Raw genomic sequence first — 21769 nt, 5'->3', positions numbered from 1 at the left:
AAAAGTCCAAATGGAGCCAGGGTTGCAAAATGCAGGAATGTCCGGCAGCTCTGACTGTTCGTCTGCTCGCCCGGGGGCGGGAGCGGTGCTCGCGAGGCCAGCGCGCCGGGTGGGGACCGCGACTCTGCGGGCGCGCAGGATGGGGACCGATGGGCTGCGCTCCAGACTCTGGGTTGCCTCGCAGCAACTTTTCTTTTCGAAGTTTCTTTTTTTTTTTTTCTCACTCGTGTAGGTAAAACAATGCCTTGGAAGTGCAGCTCGGTGGGGGACCTGAAGAATTAGCAAACCGTGCAATTTGAACTTTTTAAGTACAGGACGAGCTTGTATATTGGACGTGAGGACCGGGATCACATCGTGCCTGAGAGTTCCGCAAAGCGGAACAGGCAGTTTAAATTGGAAGTCAAGCTCCATGTGGCCCGCGGTCCTCCCAGCCCATTGCTGCAGGGCGGGAGGGGACCACTCGCACTGGGTCGGGACTCATCCTTTTGCCGGGGATCTGGTATGAGGGGCTTCGCCAAGCGTAGGTCGGCGTGCTGGTTGAACTGGGAGAGATGAGGGGTAAGGGGCAGGACGTGGCGCCGGGCACCGGGATTTGAGGTGCACTTATTCTGGGCTTCCCTGGTGGCTCAGACGGTAAAGAACCTGCGTGCGATGCAGGAGACGGGAGTTTGATCCCTGGGTCGGGAAGATTCCCTGGAGAAGGGAATGGCTACCCGCTCTAATATTCTTACTTGGAGAATTCCATGGACAGAGGAGCCCGGTGGGCTACAGTCCATGGGATCGCAAAGAGCAGGACACGACTGAGCGTCTACGACTTTGACGTTCTTTACTTTATTCTGTCTTGGTGAACAGTGTCACTTTCCAGCTTGTGACAGAACAGCAGCCAGGATGTATGTTTCATTAATCAGCTTTTTGCCTCATTTTCTCATGTTTCGGAAAGTGATTCTTTTTTTCTTTTTCCTCCTTTGGGAGCTTTAAGGGCTGTGGTCTGGTCTGTACTTACCTGGAGAGGCTCAAGGAGGAGACAGAGGCCCTCTGGCCGTCTCTCTTCTCTCCCTGATCTTCCCAGTCCCGCATTGACCTGCTGGAGACAGTTCCCCTTTTCCCTCCCCATCTCCCTCTCCTTCTCTGAATTTTTTTGGTTATGGAAACTTCCCACCCACAGAAATAGAGACAGCTATAGAATAAACACCCGACAGGTGCAGAGGAAGTGAGAAAGGTGTCCCATTCTTTTGAAGCAAATCCCAGAGGCTGTTATTGTTCAGTCCCTAATTATTTTAGCATCCCTCCTCCTTAATCCCCTGATCCCCTCCAGATGTGATCTCTTACACCCATCATTAGCTGACCCCTCCTCTCAACATCACCTGGGAAAGTAGGAAGTAGATGTCTCTTTGTTTCATTCTTGTGTCTCAGTGAACAGCACGCTTTTCCTCAGGGTAAAATTTAGGATCCCAGGCTGGCCTTAAGTGCCCCTTTAACATCTACTCTATTTGTGGTAGTGTTTTGTGATTATCTGTCTATCTGTCATCTATCTATTTGGTACAATTTCCCAACATTTCCTCTGCATTACGATTGTGGTAGACATTTGTGGACTAAACTCACCCTTCCCATCACTGAGAGTCTTGGAAAATATCCCACCTTTTTTCACATGGAAACAAATGAACCAGCAAGAGGGCAGGGAAAAATAAGCAAACCAAAATAACTCAAGATTCCCCCTCTTCTTCCTTACCCTGACCCCTATCCACATCCCCTCAAAGTTTTCCTGCAGGTTTGAGAATTTGTCTGGTTAAGTGGTTTGCTCTGGATAATTAAATGCTTAACCTTTAAGTGCTGAAATATTTCCCAACCCATTGGATGGGAACATCCTTGTTTTCGTGAAGGGAGCTTGTTGATTCCACAGATGTGGTTCAAAATGGTTCTTAAAGCCTCTGGGTGCTGACTGATGGTCACTCACCTTATGTGGAACGGAGAACTGAAGTTACACGAGCCAGAGCAGATCCTGGGATTTCCTTTCTTGAAGACCTAATGCCAACTAGTTTAGGGGTCTTTTGCCTGTTTCTTCTAATAATAATGGCAGTTCACTGTAGCTCTCCCTAATGATGGGTGGACAACAGCCTTTCTTTTGGTATGGTGTCTTTCTGAATCTTCAGTAAATGAGAAGATTATTTGAAAACTAATGTTTTGGATTAGGCAATACATTTAACATGGTACCAAATCCAAAAGGTGCCAAAAGAGGTTGAAGAGTGGCCAGGGCGCCCCCACTCTCGTTCCAGCTGCAGCCACCGTGGCCACCCCACAGTCAACTGCTGCCATTTATGTTTTGTATGCCTTTCCAGTGCTAGGCTATGTTTATATGTATGTGTACATGTTTGTTTGTTTGTTTGTTTTCACATGGTTCAGCCATAACATTTTTTACCACCTGACATAATTTACGTTTATTTATAGTCTTTCTCTGTTACTAGCATACGGCTTCTATTTTGTCTTGTTATGTTCCCAGCACTTAGAACAGTGCCTGAAACAGTAAGTGCCCCAAAATATTTCTTGAATATGAAAACACTCAATAAACTAGGAATAAAAGGAAGTTTAATCAACCAGATAAAGACCATCTACAAAAAAACCCACGGCTAACCTCATACTTAAAGGTGAAAGAATGAAAATTTTACCCTTGAGATTAGGAACAAGGCAAGGAAATCTGTTCTTAGAACTTCTATTCAGTATAGTCCTAGAAGTTCTAGCCAGGAAAATTAGGCAAGAAAATGAAATAAAAGTCATCCAGATTGAAAAGGAAAAAGTAAAATGTCTCTACTTGATGAGAGTGTAATCTTGTATACAGAAAATCCTAAAAAAAAAATCCACACGCAAAACAGAACTAAAAAACAAATTCAGCAAAGTTGTAGTATAGATCAGTATACAAACATCAATTCAATTTCTATATAGTATCAATGAACACTATGCTAGTGAAATGAAGAAAACAATTCCCAAAGCCTCAAAAAGAATAAAAAACTCAGGAATAAATTTATCAAAAGAAATATAAGACTTATCAAAAGAAATACAAAACTACAAAACATTGAAACAAAAGAAGACCTAAATAAATGGAAAGACATTTTACATTCATGGATTGAAGGACTTAATGTTGTTAAGATGTCACTACTCCTCAAACTGACCTAAGACTCAATGCAATTTCTATCAAAATCCCAGGTATTTTTTTTTTTGACAAGTTGATCCTAAAATTCATGTAGAAATGCAAATGATCCAGAATACCCAAGGCAATCTTGAAAAAGAACAAAGTTGAAGGGTTTACACTTCCATAAAAGGAAAGGTAAGTAAGATTTATATAAAGTTACAATAATCGAGACAGTGTGGTATTGGCAGAAAGATAGACACACAGACCAATGAAGTAGAATTGTGAGTTGAGAAATAAGCCTGTACATTTATGGTCAATTTATTTTCATCAGGATGCGAAGACTATCCATCCAGTAGGAGAAAAAAGAATATCTTAAATGGTGTATCCACACACCAAAGACTGAAGTTGGACCCCTCTTCAACACTGTATTTAAAAATTAACTCAAAATGGATCAAAGACCTAAATATAAGAGCTAAAAGTATAAAACTCTTAGAAGAAAGCATAAATATAAATCATTAGGATTAGGCAATGGTTTCTTATGACACCAAAATTACAAATAATAAAAATAGACAAATTGTACTTCATCAAAATTAAAAACATTTTTTTTTCAATGAATACCATCAAGAAAGTGAAAGAACAACTAACCAGGGAGAAAACATATGTCCACACAAAAGTTTGTACACACATATTTACATCTGCATTATTTATAACAGGCAAAAATAAAACCAAATATTTATTAGTAGATGAGTAGTTAAAATATGTGGCATTCCATAAAATGGAATACTCTTCAGTCATAAAAAAGGAAGTTCTGATACATGCTACAATATGGATGCCCCTTGAAATTGTTATGCTAAGTGAAAGAAGCCAGACACAAAAGCCCACGTGTTGTATGATTCCATTTATATGGAAAGTCCAGAATAGGTAAATATATGCTGTGCTGTGCTTAGTCATTCAGTCATGTCTGACTCTTTGTGACCCCATGACTATAGCCCACCAGGGGATTACAGTCTAAGGGGCTTCTCTAGGCAAGAATACTAGAGTGGGTTGCCCTGCCCTCCTCCAGGGGCTTTTCCCAGCCCAGGGATTTAACCCAGGTCTCCTACATTGCAGGAGGATTCTTTACCCTTTGAACTTATAGAGGTAGAAAATAGATTGGTGATTGCCAGGGCTAGGGCTGGGTGGATTTGGGGAGTGAGTAGTAATGGCTGTGGGCTCTCTTTTTGGGATGAATGAAATGTTCTAAAATTAGATAGTGGCCATGGTTGCACAACTATATGAATATACTCAGGACTTCCCTGGTGGCTCAGATGGTAAAGCGTCTGTCTAAAATGCGGGAGACCTGGGTTTGATCCCTGGGTCGGGAAGATTCCCTGGAGAAGGAAATGGCAACCCACTCCAGTACTCTTGCCTAGGAAATCCCATGGACGGAGGAGCCTGGTGTAGGCTACTGCCCATGGGATCGCAAAGAGTCGGACACAACTGAGTGACATCACGTTGAATATGAATATACTAAATTGTGAACTTTAAAAGGACAAATTTTATGGTACGTGAATTAATCTCAATAAAGCCATTACAAAATAAATGAAAATTTTATTCTGCACAAAGCAAAAATATTTGTTAAGTACATGAAGGAATGAATGAATCTATTCACATGTATGTTCTTGAAAACATGTCTTGGAGTTTGTTCCGTGGCAGTACTTACAAATTACCAGATGGAGGTATTCAAATTCTTTATTTTAAATACATAGACAGTGCTGCACTGAATGTCCTCATTGACAGGCCATTTCACAATTTATAAGGTAGATTTCAGGAGGATGATTACTAGGTCAAGGAGAGTTTGCATTTTGAAAGCATAAGTGACATTGCTAAGTTGCTGTTCATAAAGAAGTGGTACCAGTTTTCCCTCCTACAGCCATGTCCCAACGGGCCTGTTTGCCCACACCTCGCCCACACAGTGAGTTATGCAGCCTTTTGATCTGGGGCAGTCTGATTGGTAAGGCTTGATATCTTGCTGTCATCTCAATTTGCCTGTCTCTATTTGGGGGAGAGACTGGAAAGGTTGCCTCCATTCCCAGGCATCTCTGAAGCCTTCAGAGCTGTTAAAAGGTTGAAAACTGTGGAAGTCACTGTGGGGAAGCAGAATCAGGGCTGGACAGCCACAGAGGCTGCATGGAAACTCCAGAATAGGGTGTGAATCATAGTGTGAAATAGCTTTGCCATCCTGAATCAGGGACATCTGCTAGGCTCCTCCTCCTTCCCTATGTGGGCTGCTCCTCCAGGTTCAGAAGAGACCTGGTTCATCAGGAAGGCTCTCAGGGCCCTAAGTGTCGATAAGTGCTGAAGTGCAGTTCCTCCACTGCTCATGACTGCTTGGATTAAGAATCACACATCAACAAGGGAGGGTTGGGGAGTGGATAAGGACTGGCAGTTTGAGATTAGCAGTTGTAAACTGGCTTCCCAGGTGGTGCTAGTGGTAAAGAACCTGCCTGCTAATGCAGGAGACATAAGAGACTCGGGTTTGATCCCTGGGTCAGGAAGATCCCCTGGAGGAGGGCATGGCAACCCACTCCAGTATTCTTGCCTGGAGACTCCCATGGACAGAAGAGCCTGGTGGGCTACAGTCCATAGGGTTGCACAGAGTTGGACAAGACTGAAGCAACTTAGAACTCATGCACAAACTATTATATATAGGATGGATAACAGCAAGAGATCAAACCAGTCCATCCTAAAGGAAATCAGTCCTGAATATTCATTGGAAGGACTGATGCTGAAGCTGAAACTCTAATACTCTGGCCACCTGATATGCAGACCTGACTCACTGGAAAAGACCCTGATGCTGGGAAAGATTGAGGGCAGGAGGAGAAGGGGACGACAGAGGATGAGATTGGTTGAATGGCATCACCGACTAGACAGACATGAGTTTGAGCAAGCTCCGGGAGTTGGTGATGGACAAGGAAACTTGGTGTACTGCAGCCCATGGGGTCACAAACAGTTGGACACAACCGAGTGACTGAACTGAACTGAAATAGCACGATCCCACTGTATAACACAGGGAACTGTATTCAGTATCCTGTGATAAACCCTAATGGAAAAGAATATGAAAAGAATATTAAAAAAGAAGAAGCACATGTCAAGATGCTGGGCGAATCAGTGTCCTGTTATGTCTAAACACATCAAATGGACACTGGCCAGGTTCACACAAAGCAGATCTAGATAAAGTGAGTGAAATACCTCTGAAAATAATCGCAGCTTTATTTTGTATTTTCTTTCAGGAACTGTCTATCTTGACCATGCAGGAACCACATTGTTCCCCCAGAGCCAGATTACAAGCTTCATGAAAGATCTCATGGAAAACGTTTATGGTAAAGAAAAACTCAGCGTAACTGATTTTTTGCATTGAGCTTCAGCCAACTATCAGGTTCGCCAAAAAGTTCATTCGGGTTTTTCTGTCCCACCCTGAATGAACTTTCAGGCCAACCCGATACATTCAGTTGATATATCTATTGCCTAATAAAATGTCAGATGGACGAGGGAGAAAGTGCTGAATACACAGTGCTGGGCAAGCCCCTCATGAGAGGGGGTCAGGCAAGCACCTAGGGTCAGTCCCATAGCACATGTGCTGCTAGGTAGGAGAGACTGGTTCAGGGATATGCAGGTAACCTCCAGAAGAAGGGGTTGGTGTCAGGGAGGAGGCCTGGGGTACGAAGGTGCTGCATTTGGTGATGGGGTGGCCCTGTGGGGCCAGCGCAGTGCAGAGGATGGGACAGTGGGGAACATGCACTCATTCACTCCATCAGTGTTTATCAAACCGCCCTGGTGTTGGGAGCATCATGTTGTAATGGGAACAAAGTAAATACGTTCCCTGCCTTCGTGGACTGCGGTCTAGGAGAGACAAGACCTCAATCAAGTGATTCCAAATAAATGTAAAAAAAAGAAAAAGTAAAGTAGTGTAACACAGAAATAAAGTAAATTATTAACGGCGTGACGGGCTGTGACCCAAAGACCCCAGTTCCCCGGGGGGCTTTGTATGTGCAGAGTGACGGTGAGTCGGCAGTGTGGCTATCAGGGAAAGCTTCTGCAGGAGGGGGCAGATGCTGGAGGAGGAGCAGGAATTCACTCGGAAAAGAGGAGGAGAGGGCATTTCAGGCAGAAGCAGCAGCATGTGCCAGGACCCTGCAGTGGTTTTAGGAACCAGCCCCCAAACAGGGAGGGGAGGAGAGCGGTAGAGATGTGAACAGAGCTGGATAGGTGCGGTATTCAGTTCTCTTCTTCCACCTGGTCGGGGTGTGGAATCTACAAAACAGCCCAAAGGACATGGCCCAGAATCTATCCTTATAGCCTGTGGTGAGGAGGAACTTAGTTTAATGGCTCAACTATTATTATTTTGTCTTGCTTGACTGTTTTCCTGTCTTTCTGCACTTTTTCACTTCTCTGATTAAATTTACTCTTTGGAGCTCAGGGGAGGCTGGATCATACATTATTATTATTATTATTATTATTTTGCTTAACTTTTTGAGAAACTGAAGGAGAGGGTATTGGAGGAACACACCAGGAGAGACCATGAGTAGTGACCCTGCAGCTTTGTCTTTGTAACCTTCCAGGTAACCCTCACAGCCAGAACATCAGCAGCAAGCTCACCCATGACACGGTGGAACAGGTGCGCTTCAGGTGAGCAAATCGGGGCGCCCGCCTGCATGGGTGCCTGTGGGTGGATGGACTTCCTACCAGCTGCCCACGTCCCACAAAGGTGCTGAGTTGGTTTTGGGAAGACCATGTTCAGCTAAATGGCCACACGTGCACGCTGCTAACCACCGGGTCAGAGGTCAGGAAGGTGAGCGTGAGCAGGTGCAGAGCGAGAGCAGATGCCATCACGAGTACAGGCAGGTGCCTCTGAGGTATCCAAGCTGTTGTGTGTGGCTCTGGGCTGGTGCCACCATTCCTGGAGGTCAGAGTGACAAGGAGTGACCCTAGTTCCTAAGTCTTGTTTTCGGGGAGAAGAAAGTGCTTTCTCTGGCTTTTTCCTTTAAGTATTTCAGATTTAGACATCTTGGTTTTTTCCGTTTCTCCCCTCCCTTTTACTAATATTTGCACATAACAAATTTTGCAGATAATTTAGGTGGTACCTAAAGATACTTGACTCAACACAATTTCAAATTATTTCCTACTTGAAAGTGACACCTTTTGCTATAGGATTGCCTGTGTTAAAAGCAACTTGAAACAAGTTGATGGCTTAGAACTTATGACAGAGCCAGACACTAAACCAAGAAGTGGTGTTTTCAGTTGAGTTTAAGGTAGTTGTGGATTTTGTCTTATCCACTTGGGGGTGGGGATTTGGGCGGCTGGGTAATTTTGCCAGTTTGCACCTCTTTGCATCTCTTCCCACAGCTTCCTCTGCCCCTGATCTCACTTCACCATTGTGGCCAAGCCTATCTGTTTTGTTTTTTTTTTTTTCCCCTAGCTATTAAGATAGAGAGGGGGCTTCCCTGGTGGCCCAGTGGTAAAGAATCTGCCTACAGTGCAGGAGACGCAGAAGATGTGGGTTTGATCCCTGGGTTGGGAAGATTCTCCTGCGGGAGGAAATGGCAACTCATTCCAGTATTCTTGCCTGGAAGCTTCCATAGACAGAGGAGTCTGGTGGGCTACAGTCCATGGGAGTCTCAAAGAGTCAGGCACGACTGAGTGATTGAGCACTCACACATACACACACATGGTGGAGAGACGTCTTATTAAGTAGAAATACAGCTGCCTCTGAGCGTTTAATGCACACGGAGACCATGGAGTGGCCTGATGCTGTGCTTCTTCCAGGATCCTGGCGCACTTCCACACCTCCCCGGAGGACTACACGGTGATTTTCACCTCCGGGAGCACGGCTGCTCTTAAGCTGGTGGCAGAGGCTTTCCCGTGGGTGTCCCCAGGCCCGGAGGGCAGCGGCAGCTGCTTCTGTTACCTCACCGACAGCCACACGTCCGTGGTGGGCATGAGGAAGATCACCGCGGCCATGAACGTCTCTTCCATCCCCGTCAGGCCAGAGGACATGTGGTCGGCCGAGAGACAGGACGCGGCTGCGGCCGGGGACCCCGCCGGCCAGCCTCCGCATCTCTTCTGCTACCCGGCCCAGAGTAACTTTTCCGGAACCAGATACCCGCTGTCCTGGATAGGCGAGGTCAAGTCCGGGCGGAGGCGCCCTGCGAGCCGGCCTGGGAAGTGGTTCGTGCTGCTGGACGCGGCCGCCTTCGTGGGCACCTCGCCTCTGGACCTGTCGGTTCACCAGGCCGACTTTGTCCCCATCTCCTTCTATAAGATCTTTGGCTTCCCCACTGGCCTGGGCGCTCTGCTGGTGAATAACCGTTTGGCTGCTCTGCTGAGGAAAACCTACTTCGGAGGAGGCACGGCCGCTGCGTACCTCGCGGGAGACGACTTCTACGTCCCGAGAGAGTCGGTGGCTGAGAGGTAACCTGGTGATGGGACCGGATGCTGAGCATCAGCATGGCGGGGGCCTGGTGCGTGCCGCCTGTAGGACTGTGCAAAGGAGGCGGGGGTGGGCTGGAGCTTCCACAGCAGGCCTGTGAAGACCATGTGTGGGCCTCTCCACAGCTGTGGGAGAGCAAGGGCTTGCTGGTAAGGGCTGTAAGCAGAAGACATAAAGGTCTTCCAGGGGTAAGGAGAGTCAGCACCAGGCCTTTGCCCACAGCACTGACATGAGGGCTACTGAAGCAGTGACTTTTTTTTATTATAATTTTTATTTTTTTTCAATTATGGAAGTATGATAACTCAGGCTTCCCCGGTGGTTCAGTGGCAAAGAAGCTGCCTGCAATACAGGAGATGTGGGTTCAATCCCTGGGTCAGGAAGATTCCCTGGAGAAGGAAATAGCAACCCCACTCTAGCATGCTTGCCTGTGAAATGCCATGGACAGACACAGTAACACAATAATAAGAGACTTGGAAAATACAGAACAATGTTACATGTAGTTCCACTGTATATTGCAATTATTTTTTTAGGTAGATAAATTAAGATTTTTTTTAGTTGGAGTTTCAATATCAAACTCTCAAAAATTAACAGAATGAATATACAGAGAAGTAGAAGGATATAGAAGACCTAAAAAGCACTATGAACGGATTCAAGAAGCACAGCATCCCACTCCAGTATTCTCACCTGGAGAATCCCTTGGACAGAGGTGCCTGGCGGGCTATAGTCCATAGGGTTGCAAAGAGTTGGGCACAACTGAAATGACTTAGCACAGAGGCATACAATTTTTGCACAACAGTAGGATACAGATTCTATTCAGTTCCCATAGACTGTAAACTTGGAGATACTGGAACATATCCAGGGACATAAAACAAAGTGCTGAAGCAGCGATTTAAGAATTTGGTACCATTTGGCACAAGTGTGCACACGTGTTGACAGCATGGCTGTATTTCAGCAGCTAGAATCAGCTCAGCTTGGTATCTGGTCAGCAGGAGGAGTCCGTCAAATGAGAGACTACCAGATTCAGGAGCGCTGCTAACAGCAGTCTCTATGAGCACCCCCACCATGGGGGGCAGTTACCAGGGAAGTTTGAGGGCTTGCAGCTCCTTGCCTGGGTTTGGTGGTCTGTGTGTCTTTCTCAGGGTGCAGGGGAAGGTGGAGTGGGTGGTGTCCAGGAATCTCCCAGATGGCAATGGCTGGGGCATGAAGATTGAACGTATGAGCGGGTGGAAATGGCAGCCGATCCAGGCTTCTGTGGGGGCCAACAGCGGGTGGTGGCCAGGTACCATGAGGTGGGGCCAGGACCTGGTCACTGTTCTGGGGCCTGAGGAGGCCACAGGGCCTGAATGGGAAGGGGGTTCAGATCCCCTACAGACCCAGGTCAGACTGGAGGGTCCTGCAGGAAGGGGCGTGGCCTCGGCAGTAGGGTCAGAGCCCAGAGTGTAGGTCTCGGAGCTGGACTGCTGGGAGGTGGCTCCCCTGCTACCCGCCGTGGGAACTGGGGCCTGTGATTTGACCTCTGCCCCTCATGTTTGTCCTGTAAAGTGCATCTCTTAGAGGGTACAGTTCTTTAACATATAGGTGAAGCATCAAGACTGAGTTGGCATCAATACGTTATGAAGCTATCTGATGTCTCTTTTATTTAGAATTTCTCCATAGACAGGCAGTTCTAAAAACAGGAATGCTAATGTAAAACCTCTTGAATCCAAGTGTGATAGTGTAGCATGTAATGTAACCAAGTGAAAAGAATGACAGGCACACCATGTAAATTAAAGGCAGAACGAAATAGCAACCGAAATTTTATTAAGCCAATGGGGGCACCTGAAGGTGAGGAGGAACAGGGCTGCTCATTACAGGCGGGGCGTGGGTGTGGGTGCGCTGCCTCTTACAGTCTGGGTGAATTGCCTTCTAGCAGGTGCTGCACCAAGATTCCCAGATTGCTGAATGTATTTATTTACCATTAGAAGTCTCATTTTGGGAGTTTCCCTGGTGGTCCTCTGGTTAGGACGTGGTACTTTTACTTTGGTGGCCTGGGTTCAATCCCTGGTCAAGGGACTAAGATCCTGCAAGTGGGATCTTAGTGGCAAAAAAAAAAAAGTCTCATTTTTTTCCTTCTAAGCCTAGATTAGCACGCACGAGATTTAATACCCAATCCAAATGTTTCTTGAGCATGTACCTAGACCATGCTCTTTTAACAGAATATTTGTGTATTTATTTGTTTGCTTGGCTGCACCGGGTCTAAGTTGTGGTATGTGAACTCTTAGTTGAGGCATGTGGGATTTTAGCTCCCTGATCAGGGATAGAACCTGGATTCCCTGCATTGGGAGTGTGGAGTCTTAGCCACTGGACCACCAGGGAAGTGCCATGTTCTTAATCTTTTTCTATTTCATAACCCAATGAAAACAACTTTTGATGGAAACATAAAACCTCCCTTTTCTCCTGAGTCTATTAAATTTTGATCAATAAATATTTATTATTGATCAATTAATAGCTGAAGTTATTATTGCCTAATCATGTTTATTTTATTAAAGACTTTATTTATTATATGGTCAATTAAGTATCAATTGATTCACTGTTAATTTGGTATGTTTATTAATTACCATTTGTTTTATAAGAAAATTCGCATTGTGGTAATGATATTTTGAGCAACTCTTATCCCTAGAGTATTAAAACACAAAGCATGATATTTCCATTGAAAGCTTCAACTTGCATAAGGCTGCTATTTGTCACCACTTCCCTGGTAGCTCAGCTGGTAAAGAATCTGCCTGCAATGCAGGAGACCCTGGTTCAATCCCTGGGTTGGGAAGATCTCCTGGAGAAGGGAATGGCAACCCACTCCAGTATTCTTGCCTGGGGAATTCCATGAACAGAGGAGCCTGGCAGGCCCCAGTCCATGGGATGCTTGCTGGAAACTCCTTGCTGTCCCCAGTCTTTCCCTTGCTAATGCAGCAGCCAGTGGCATCTTATCAAAACCCAGGCCCCATCCACACAGTCACTGTCTCTGCTCAGAGCCCTCCAGCCACTCATCTGACCCAGGGTGAAGTTCTCTGACTTGCCCTCCGAGCGCTGCCAGGCCCACTGATCTTCTTCCTGTTCCAGATCTACCTGCTCAGGGCTTTCTGCTGCATCCCTCCTTGGAATGCTGTTTCCCTTTGAAACTGTGAACTTAGCTGTTTCAAAAATGAGCAGTTTCCCTTGCTCCCTTACTTTCACTCTGCCTCTGCTTGAGTGATCTTCCTCGGAGAGGACCTGCCCTGACCGTCTCATCTAAAGCAGCCGCCAGCCCTTCAGTGCACTTGTCACCCCTGGCTTGTGCTTATTTGGCTTCCCTGTGTGCTTGCTGTTTGTCATTCCTTATTTCAGTGCCCTTAGAAGGATGGAAGCCCTGTGAAGGCAGGAATCCTACTTGTTATGTTCACCGCTGTATCCTTAGCAACCAGAACAGTGCCTGGCATGCAGTCCATGGACAATAAAGATTTGATGAGGATTTTGTCTAAATGAGCCATTAAAAAAATGTAAATATAATGAACAGCTTGGTAACAGGAAGTTTACTGAGAGCCTTCTAATAACTGTAGTCCTGTAGACTTTGGAGGGATAGACTCTTGTTAAGAACCTCGTGGCTACACAATGGATCTTACTGAATCAACACCCTGTCAAGGGGTGCTGTCTTGGGGGTCAAGGGCAGCATGGTAGGAGCCACAGCACTTGAGGTTTTGTCAAGTCTGAAGTCTTCCGAGGTCCTGACTATCTTTCAGGGCCTCTCATCATCACTGTCAGACGTAAGCTGTGGAACAGGTTAGGGACAGAGGTAGCCTGCATGTCTTGGTGTGACAGCCGTCTGTCTCGAGGCAGGAGGGGAGACAGCGTATAAGGCAGCAGAGGCAAAGTCTCCGTAGACCAGAGGCACAAAGCCCTGGTGTCACATACATGAAATGCACACCAAGGCTTTGGTCACAGCTTGACCTTGTCCCTCTCCCCACTGTTGCAGGTTTGAAGATGGCACCATCTCCTTCCTTGACGTGATAGCACTAAAACATGGATTTGATGCCCTAGAGCGCCTCACAGGTCAGTGGACATCTTTTTTTTTTTGGTTCTACCAGATCTTAGTTGCAGCACGTGGGATCTTTAGCATGTTAGCACTTAGTTGCGACATGCAGGATCTAGTTCCCAGACCAGGGATTGAACCCGGGCCCCCTGCACTGGGAATGTGAAGTCTTAGCCACTGTCCCCTCAATGGACATCTCTATCCATGTGGCATTTGCTCCTGTTGCCGGTGTTCTTGAAGGGAGCCCTGGCACGGATGGGATCCAGATAAGGAGAGAGTCTGTGCGAGAGATGAGCAACCGGCAGCTCTGCACTGACGCGGGTGGAGCCGATTCTGAACAACTTCCAGAAATGATTTTGCAGCAAGAGCAAGAGACTGGACCTTTCTCTCTCTCTCTCTCTCTCTTTTTGGTGGGTTAAAAATATTTTAAGAATAGAGACTTTCCAAATCCTGAGATTAGTAACCTCATAGAAGCAGAGGAGCCATCCTTGGTCCCTGCACTGGGAATGCTTACAGATCCTGAGAATTTATAAAGCTCTTAGTTCGCTGGGTCTTCCCACAGGGGAGCCTTGTGATGAGCCCACTTTGCCCACAAAGGAGCTTATACTCAGAGAGATTAGATGTCTTCCCCAGGGCCAGGGAACCTGGGAGGGCTAGGGTTTAAACCCACGCAATCCTAATGCCTTACCCGAGTCCCCAGATGTGGTCTCTGCTGCTGGCCTTTGCAGTGACACGTGCTTTCTTTCCTGACAAGAGCTTGGGGTGCATGAGCAGGTGGGGGCATTCCCCATAGTCTGACACACAGACGGGTGCACATCCGGTCTTGTGGGGTTGACACGGGGTACAGGCTGGAAGAAGCTCTGGTGAGCCGGGCCTCCACCCCCTGCTATGCTGCTGTCGCTCCTTTCAGAGGCTGAGCTTCCAGGTCGGGGCAGCATTGCTTGTCCTGTCCAGAAGGGGATGGAGTTGTGGTGAGCCAGGGGCTTGGCATGGTAGTTAGGCAGCCCTTTCTCTCTCTGTTTCTCTCTTGTCAAAATAACGTAACCCTTAGGTCCTCAGCCTAATCCGAGCACTACAAACAGAACTTGTGGAAGGGTCGTCCTGACAGTAATGCAGGCTGGTGAGCGGGCATCACCCTGACAAAGCGGAGACCATGAAAACAGACAGTGAGAAACAGGCACTTTTTCAAGGCAAGATGCTAACGAGGTGTCCGAGCTACAAGTGACAGAGTCTGACAGGTCTGGGGTACCTCTGAAAGCAGATTGACAGTGTCAACTCCGCAATAAGGCAGACCCTGAGTTTTCCTTACTTAATTGCTCTTTTTTTAGAAAAAATTGTGGTGAAATCTATGTAATATAAGTGGCGTCAGTTTAGCCATTTTAAAGTATATATAGTTCAGTGGCATTAAGTGTATTCACATTGTAGAGCAATCATCACCACTGTCCATGTCCAGGACTTTTTAATCATCCCAAACTTAAAAAACAGTATCTCCCCAATTTCCCCTCCACAACCCATAGTACCTCTATTCTTTCTGTTTCTATGAATTTGCATATTTTAGGCACCAGACATAAAAGGGATAATATGATATTTGTCCTTTTGTGCCTGACTTATTTTACTTAGCATAATATTTTCAGAGTTCATCCATGGAATAGCAAGTATCCTTAGCTGCTTTGCATAGTATTAAAATGATTTAAACACTCACCAAAAAACAGCAAAAAAGAAATATGTTTAAAGACAAAATTATACATTTTTGCAGTCTGTTACAAAAGAGTCTAAATTAGCTGAATGCTTAAGTAACATTTGTTTTTTTTTTTTATTTTGAAAAGGAAGATGATAGCACTTTCTATGGAAAAATTCCACAGAAGCAGTAGTGGTAAACTGTCATTCGGTACCGATGACCTAAACATTTATTGTGTGGGCAGTACCATACTCTGTTTACAAGTAGAGTAAGTTCTCTACATACGAACCTTCACATTGCGAACTTTCAAAGATTCGAACATGCATTCTCGTGTCTAGTCACCTACGTTAGTTCACGTGTCTGGCGTATATTTTCATGTGCGTGCACCCTCTACGAGTGGTTGTACTTTTGTGTACTTTGCTGTATAATAAGGTATAGAGTGTGATGGTACAGTGTCTTTATTTCAAGACCAGGATGTCTGGAAACAGACATAAAAACAGCAATGATGTAGCTGGCACTACTGTACTTTTCAAGGTGCTGTACTGGAAGATGAAACATGTTTTCTTTTTGTGTCTGTTTCTTACGTATTACTTGTGTGAAAAGTATTAAAAACCTATGTAGGTACAGTTCGATACAGCCGATCACAGGCTACCTTTGTTGGACTTACGAACAAGTTGGACTTAGAAACGCACTTCCGGGATGGAACTCATTTGTGTGTAGAGGATTTACTGTGTTTAAAATCATTAATATGAGGTCCAAGTTTGCCAGTTATAATGATCTCATGTTCTTAAAACTGAGACTGAATTTTCCATCACGTTCGTGCTTCCCTTTCACCCCCGTTCGCTGCCCTGAGGTGGGATGGAGAGCGTCCGGCAGCACACGTTTACCCTGGCTCAGTACATCTACACTGCCTTGTCTTCCCTGCGGTACCCCAACGGAGCCCCTGTCGTGCAGATTTACAGTGACTCTGACTTCAGCAGCCCGGAGGTGCAGGGTCCGGTCATCAGCTTCAACGTGCTCGATGACCACGGGAACGTCGTTGGTTACTCCCAGGTGGGTTTTCTTTTCATCCTGCTAACCTGTTCATTTCAGCATCTACAATCATTAGTTGTCTCTTGGGTGAGTTGATTGTGAAGATATTGGCCCTCCCCACCCCTCACCCATCACTTACACAGCAGCAGAAGCAGCCCAGTGTCATTCAGAAACAGGCAATTTTAAATGTTTTTGAGGGGTGGTGTAAAACACACTGGGGCCAGAGGTTTGCCTTCTCAAATACGTTATTCTGGGTAGTTGGTACAATAAGTTTCCTTCTTTTTTTTAAATATATTTTATTTTTTAACTTTACAATATTGTATTGGTTTTGCCATATATCAAAATGAACCCGCCACAGGTGTACATGTGTTCCCCATCCTGAACCCTCCTCCCTCCTCCCTCCCCATGCCATCCCTCTGGGTCGTCCCAGTGCACCAGCCCCAAGCATCCAGTATCGTGCATCGAACCTGGACTGGCGACTCGTTTCATATATGATATTATACATGTTTCAATGCCATTCTCCCAAATCGTCCCACCCTCTCCCTCTCCCACAGAGTCCAAAAGACTGTTCTACACATCAGTGTCTCTTCTTGAATCTAAAATAAGTGTATTTTTGAGGGTGTGGAGGAGGGCAGGCTGAGGACTCTGAAATGTGCTGTGGCAAGCATGATGCTGAGCTCAGGTTGGGCTGCTCCTCACTGAAAAGTCAATGAAGCGGGGGCAAGCGTCAGTAGAAAGGAAAGTCATTGAGTCAGAAAGAGCTGGAGTCTAGGGAGATAGTGGATTCATGTCTGGAGACTAACTCCAAAGATTCTGCTCAGTCATGACTATTTTTAACAGGAAAATGGGGAAAAAAAACAAGTTAATCATTAAGGTAAGAGGTCAGGTTCTTTGTCATGTCTCACCGTGTGTAGACCTGCTGATGTCTCCTGATCTTCTTTTGGATACTGTCTGGCCTGCATGGTCCTCCTGCAGATTGCCAAGGGGAGCTGGGGGTATAGAGTCAATCATTCTTTAACTATGTAATTCTTCCTTCTTACTTCTTTTAATCCTGAAAAGGGATCAACTGGTTAGGCCAGGCATTGTGTACATTCAGTAGAGCGTAAGTCAGGAGTTAAGTTAAATGTTACCTCGTGATCTCATTTTTATAATTAAGGTCTGAGGAAAACAGAGATGAACAAATCGAAGAGGGGCAAAAGAACTGCTTACAAATTCCCACTCTCAGGGATCATTCCCTATCTATGGGAATAGGGACAAAAGTCTGTCTTCTGTAATTGCTTCACACTGAGAAAGGGTGTCTCAGTCTTAGGGTGAAAGATGTCCACGTGGGTCTGAGGCATCTCTTTGCTGACCATTTTAGTTGCCAGCTTACCTATGTGGGCAGAGCAAGCTACAGTTATTCTAATGCCCACAAAGACATAGATTATTATGAGCAATAATGTTAATTCCATTCTTTCATCAAACACTGAGTCTGTGACTCTGTTGTCCTACTCATTGACTGACTGAGCCTGCTCTTTTGTGACTCTTGGAGGCCTGGGAGATTTCAGTTTTTCTGCAAACAAGAGGCAGGGGACATAGAGGAGCCTTTGTACTTGGGTTGGGGCAGGGAATCGGTTCCAGGCAGAATGGTGAAAGAATCACCCATTTGCCCAGAGAAGCAAAGAGTAAGATTTCCCCAAGAAGAGGGAGCTGCCCATCTTGGTGTCTACCTGACTTCACTGGGACCCTCATTCCCTGAGGTCTCACACAGGGGTTTCTCCCTTGTGCGTCTATAGAGGAAGCTCATCCCATGAGTGGGGGTCATAGCTGGGGCATGGCCAGCTGTGTCAGCTCAGGAGAATCCTGGGTTTGCCTGGTCTTTGTCACGTGTGGGAATTCCACAGAGATTCAGAGGGTCTTTGGAAACATTACACGGCATCATGGCTGGGTCTGGCTGTCTCTTTTTCAGGGGATTTGTGAAGGAATTGCACCTCCTGTGAAAAGCTTTTGGGTACCTGTTTTTGATATCCAGGCCTCCTCATTTCAGTGGTGCCTCATTGGGTGACATCAGTGACTCATGGACATGAGTTTGGGCAAGCTCTGGGAGTTGGTAATGGACAGGGAAGCCTGGTGTGCTGCAGTTCATAGGGTCGCAGAGAGTCAGACGTGACTGAGCAACTGAACAAACACAAGCACCTCCTTATTTCATTTTCCCCTCTGGTGGAAGTCAGTCTACCAAGTTTTTAAGTGGGTGGGTTCAGATTCAGGCTGCCTTGTACTGGCTCTCTGAGCTTGGGTGAGGTAATGTAAGCTCCCCAAGTCTCTGTGAAATGAGGTAAGAATGTACCCTGATGACAGTTTGTCATGAGGATTGAATGAGATACAATATATAGCTCCTTAGTGTCGGGCTGGCATGAAGCAAGTGCCCCATTGTACTGGGAATATAGCTCTCATCCTGTTCCAGCAGCCAGCTCCTTCACCCAGCTGGGCACTGGCCAAGCCTCTGTGGGATTCCAAAGGTCTCAGGGTGAGAAAAGATGAAGTTGTGATGAGAAAGTAGAATGGAGGGCAACTGTGGCCAAAACAGCCTCTTCCACCCACATGCTTTTCTGGGTGGGGTCCCTGTCTTTTCCCCTTGAGCCTTGGCGGGTCTGTGACTCACTCACATTCAACAGCATGCCTCCAAAGGTGACACCGCTTGGCTTTGGAGGCTACAGAAAAGCCCATGCAGCGTCAGCATTGCTTCCTGGGGCATCCGCTTTCGGAGCCTCAGGTTACTGTGGAAGGAGGTATACCCTGAGCAGCCATGCTGTGAGGAAGCCAGAAGCAAGCATGTTGGTGACTGTCCTGGTTTGAGCGAGGCCAGACCTGTCTTTGAGAAACTGAACCTCAAGGGAATTCTAACCCCAGGCATGTCACTCCCAGCCTTCTAGTCTTGCCAAATGAGATCAGCCATCTCTGGGCCCTTCTGAATATCTGAGGCCCTGTAGCCATGAGCACAATACAATGGTTGTTGTTTTATGCCATGGTGTCTGGGTGGCTCATTTTGTGGCTGTGGCAGCTGGAATAGTGCATATGCACTGTGTCTGGGAGAGGGGTGAGCGTAGGGGACTTATAATTCAGCTTGGCGAGAGCTGGGGTCAGGGAGGGAGGAGCTTTCCTAGGGGCTGTCCCTTGAGTGGAGGTCACCTGACCCTGGAGGTGGAGTTGGCCAGACCCAGTGGGGCCGCCAGGCCTCACCACAGAGAGCAGGGAATCGCTGGGTTTCATCAGCAGAAATGGCTTCTTCACACTCTGACAGTCCCGGAGCGATGGCTAAAGTGCCGACACTGTGGTCTCCGCAAAGGCATGTGGGAGGCACTGCTGTTGTGCCCGCCCCGCAGGGCGGCCAGGCGGACCTGTGCGTGGTGACCTGTGTCTGCAGACGCAGGTCTCTGGCCACCCTGCATGTTCTTCCCAGGAAGAAAAGTCTCCAAGCCTTCCCCAGCCGGGCAGTTGTGTTTGTTTCCTCAAATGCAATTAGAGGACTTCCCTGAGTTTAGCCTGAGTCACCAGGGCTAAGGACCCTCACTGGGCCTCCAGGCCTTTGGGGGCATGGAACCCTGGACCCACAAACAGAGGAACTGGCACAAACATCCCTCGTGCCAGCTCACCTTTGAGCTTTGTGAGCAAGAATCACCTGTCCAGCTTCCAGAGGAGAGGAAAAAGACTTGGAACTTCTGGATTGAATTGCAGTTCTGTGATTGAACCCAAAGTCTAGGATATTATGAAAAGCAAATCGGTAGCATGCGGTGTCAACACAGTAATGTTTGTAGTCTGGGCTGGGAGCCGAGGCGGGGCTCCTATGAGTGGTAGCTCTGCTAAGGCCTGCTCTGGGATTGGGGCACATGGTCCTGGTCTGTCTTGCCTAAGGACACTGAGGAGCTGCCCCACGTCCCAGCCACACTCAGATTTTATTCTTGTGAATTTCACTTGAAACCTGTGGGGTCTTTTTTTTCAAAAATTAATTCCTTAAAATTCTCTTTTTTTAACACGTGAGATCAAATTGATGTATAACATTGTATTAGTTTTAGGTGTACAACACAGTAATTCTATATATGTATACGTTGGGAAATGATTTCTACAAGTTTAGTTAACATCTGTCACCACACATGGTTATAAAAATTTTTTTCTTGTGATGACAACTTTTAAGATTTACTCTCTTAGCAACTTTCAAGTATATAATACGCTATTGTTAACTATAGTCACCATGCTATATGTTACAACCCCAGGACTTATTTATCTGTACAAGTTTGTATCTTTTGATCACCTTCACCACACCCTACCCTCCCTTGCCCCTGGCAACCACCGATCTGTTCTCAGAATTTTTATTTGATTCCATGTTTGTGAGCACACAGTATTTGTCTTTGTCTGACTTACATCTTAGTGTATTTCATTATGACTGAGCAAAAGCCCTCAAGATCCATCCTTGTCACAAACGGCAGGATTCCCTTTTTTTATAGCTGAACAATATTTCACTGTTTTGTTTATATACATCACATTTTCTTTATCCATTAATCCTTTGATGGATGCTTAAATTGTTTTCATGTCAGCAGTAAACATGGGAGTACAGATCTCTTTTCAAGAGAATGATTTCATTTCCTTCAGGTAAATGCAGCAATTAGTCCTACTTTAAATTTTTGAAGGATTCCTGTACATTTTTCCATAGTTGCTGTGCGCATTCCCACCAACAGTGAACCAACGTTCCCTTTTCTCCATGTTCTCCCTAACTCTTGTTATTTGTTGTCTTTCTGATGATAGCCTTTCTAACAGGTGTGACGTTACATGCTAGATACTAGATATTTGAGAGGTGGTATCTTATTTTAGTTTTAACTTACATTTGCCTAATGACTAGTGATGTTGAGCATGTGTTCATGCACCTGTTGGCATTTGTATGTCTTCTTTGGAAAAATGTCGATACAGATTTTCAGCTCATTTAAGAAACCAGATTATTTTAAATGTGAGCTCTCAACTTGGAATTTGGTGTAATATTTTTCACTTTTCGCAGGCATATATCTATTACCCAACTCAATTCAGTTCAGTCACTCAGTCGTGTCCAACTCTTTGCGACCCCATGAATCGCAGCACGCCAGGCCTCCTTGTCCATCACCAACTCCCGGAGTTCACCCAAACTCATGTGCATCAAGGGTGATGTCATCCAGCCATCTCATCCTCTGTCTTCCCCTTCTCCTCCTGCCCCCAATCCCTCCCAGCATCAGAGTCTTTTCCAATGAGTTAACTCTTCGCATGAGGTGGCCAAAGTATTGGAGTTTCAGCCTCAGCATCAGTCCTTCCAATGAACATCCAGGATTGGTCTCCTTTAGGATGGACTGGTTGGATCTCCTTGCAGTCCAAGGGACTCTCATGAGTCTTCTTCAACACCACGGTTCAAAAGCATCAATTCTT

At 46.1% G+C, this 21769-nt stretch overlaps 1 protein-coding gene across 1 annotated transcript in view; it reads left to right on the top strand.

Annotated features, from left to right (window-relative positions):
- MOCOS (molybdenum cofactor sulfurase) overlaps positions 1-21769 on the top strand; it is a gene marked incomplete at its 5' end in the record, with an annotated part of 58492 nt that overhangs the window by 495 nt on the left and 36228 nt on the right. The window contains 5 exon segments of the mRNA XM_010849783.1: positions 6397-6486; positions 7726-7792; positions 8930-9574; positions 13579-13655; positions 16167-16366. Of these exon segments, the coding sequence (XP_010848085.1) occupies positions 6397-6486; positions 7726-7792; positions 8930-9574; positions 13579-13655; positions 16167-16366 (1079 nt within the window).

Source organism: Bison bison, unplaced genomic scaffold (assembly GCF_000754665.1).
Source record: "Bison bison bison isolate TAMUID 2011002044 unplaced genomic scaffold, Bison_UMD1.0 scf7180017864286, whole genome shotgun sequence".
Lineage (NCBI taxonomy): Eukaryota > Metazoa > Chordata > Mammalia > Artiodactyla > Bovidae > Bison > Bison bison.
The sequence above is the reverse complement of the archived record's forward strand: the minus strand, read 5'-3'. Positions and strand labels throughout refer to the sequence as shown.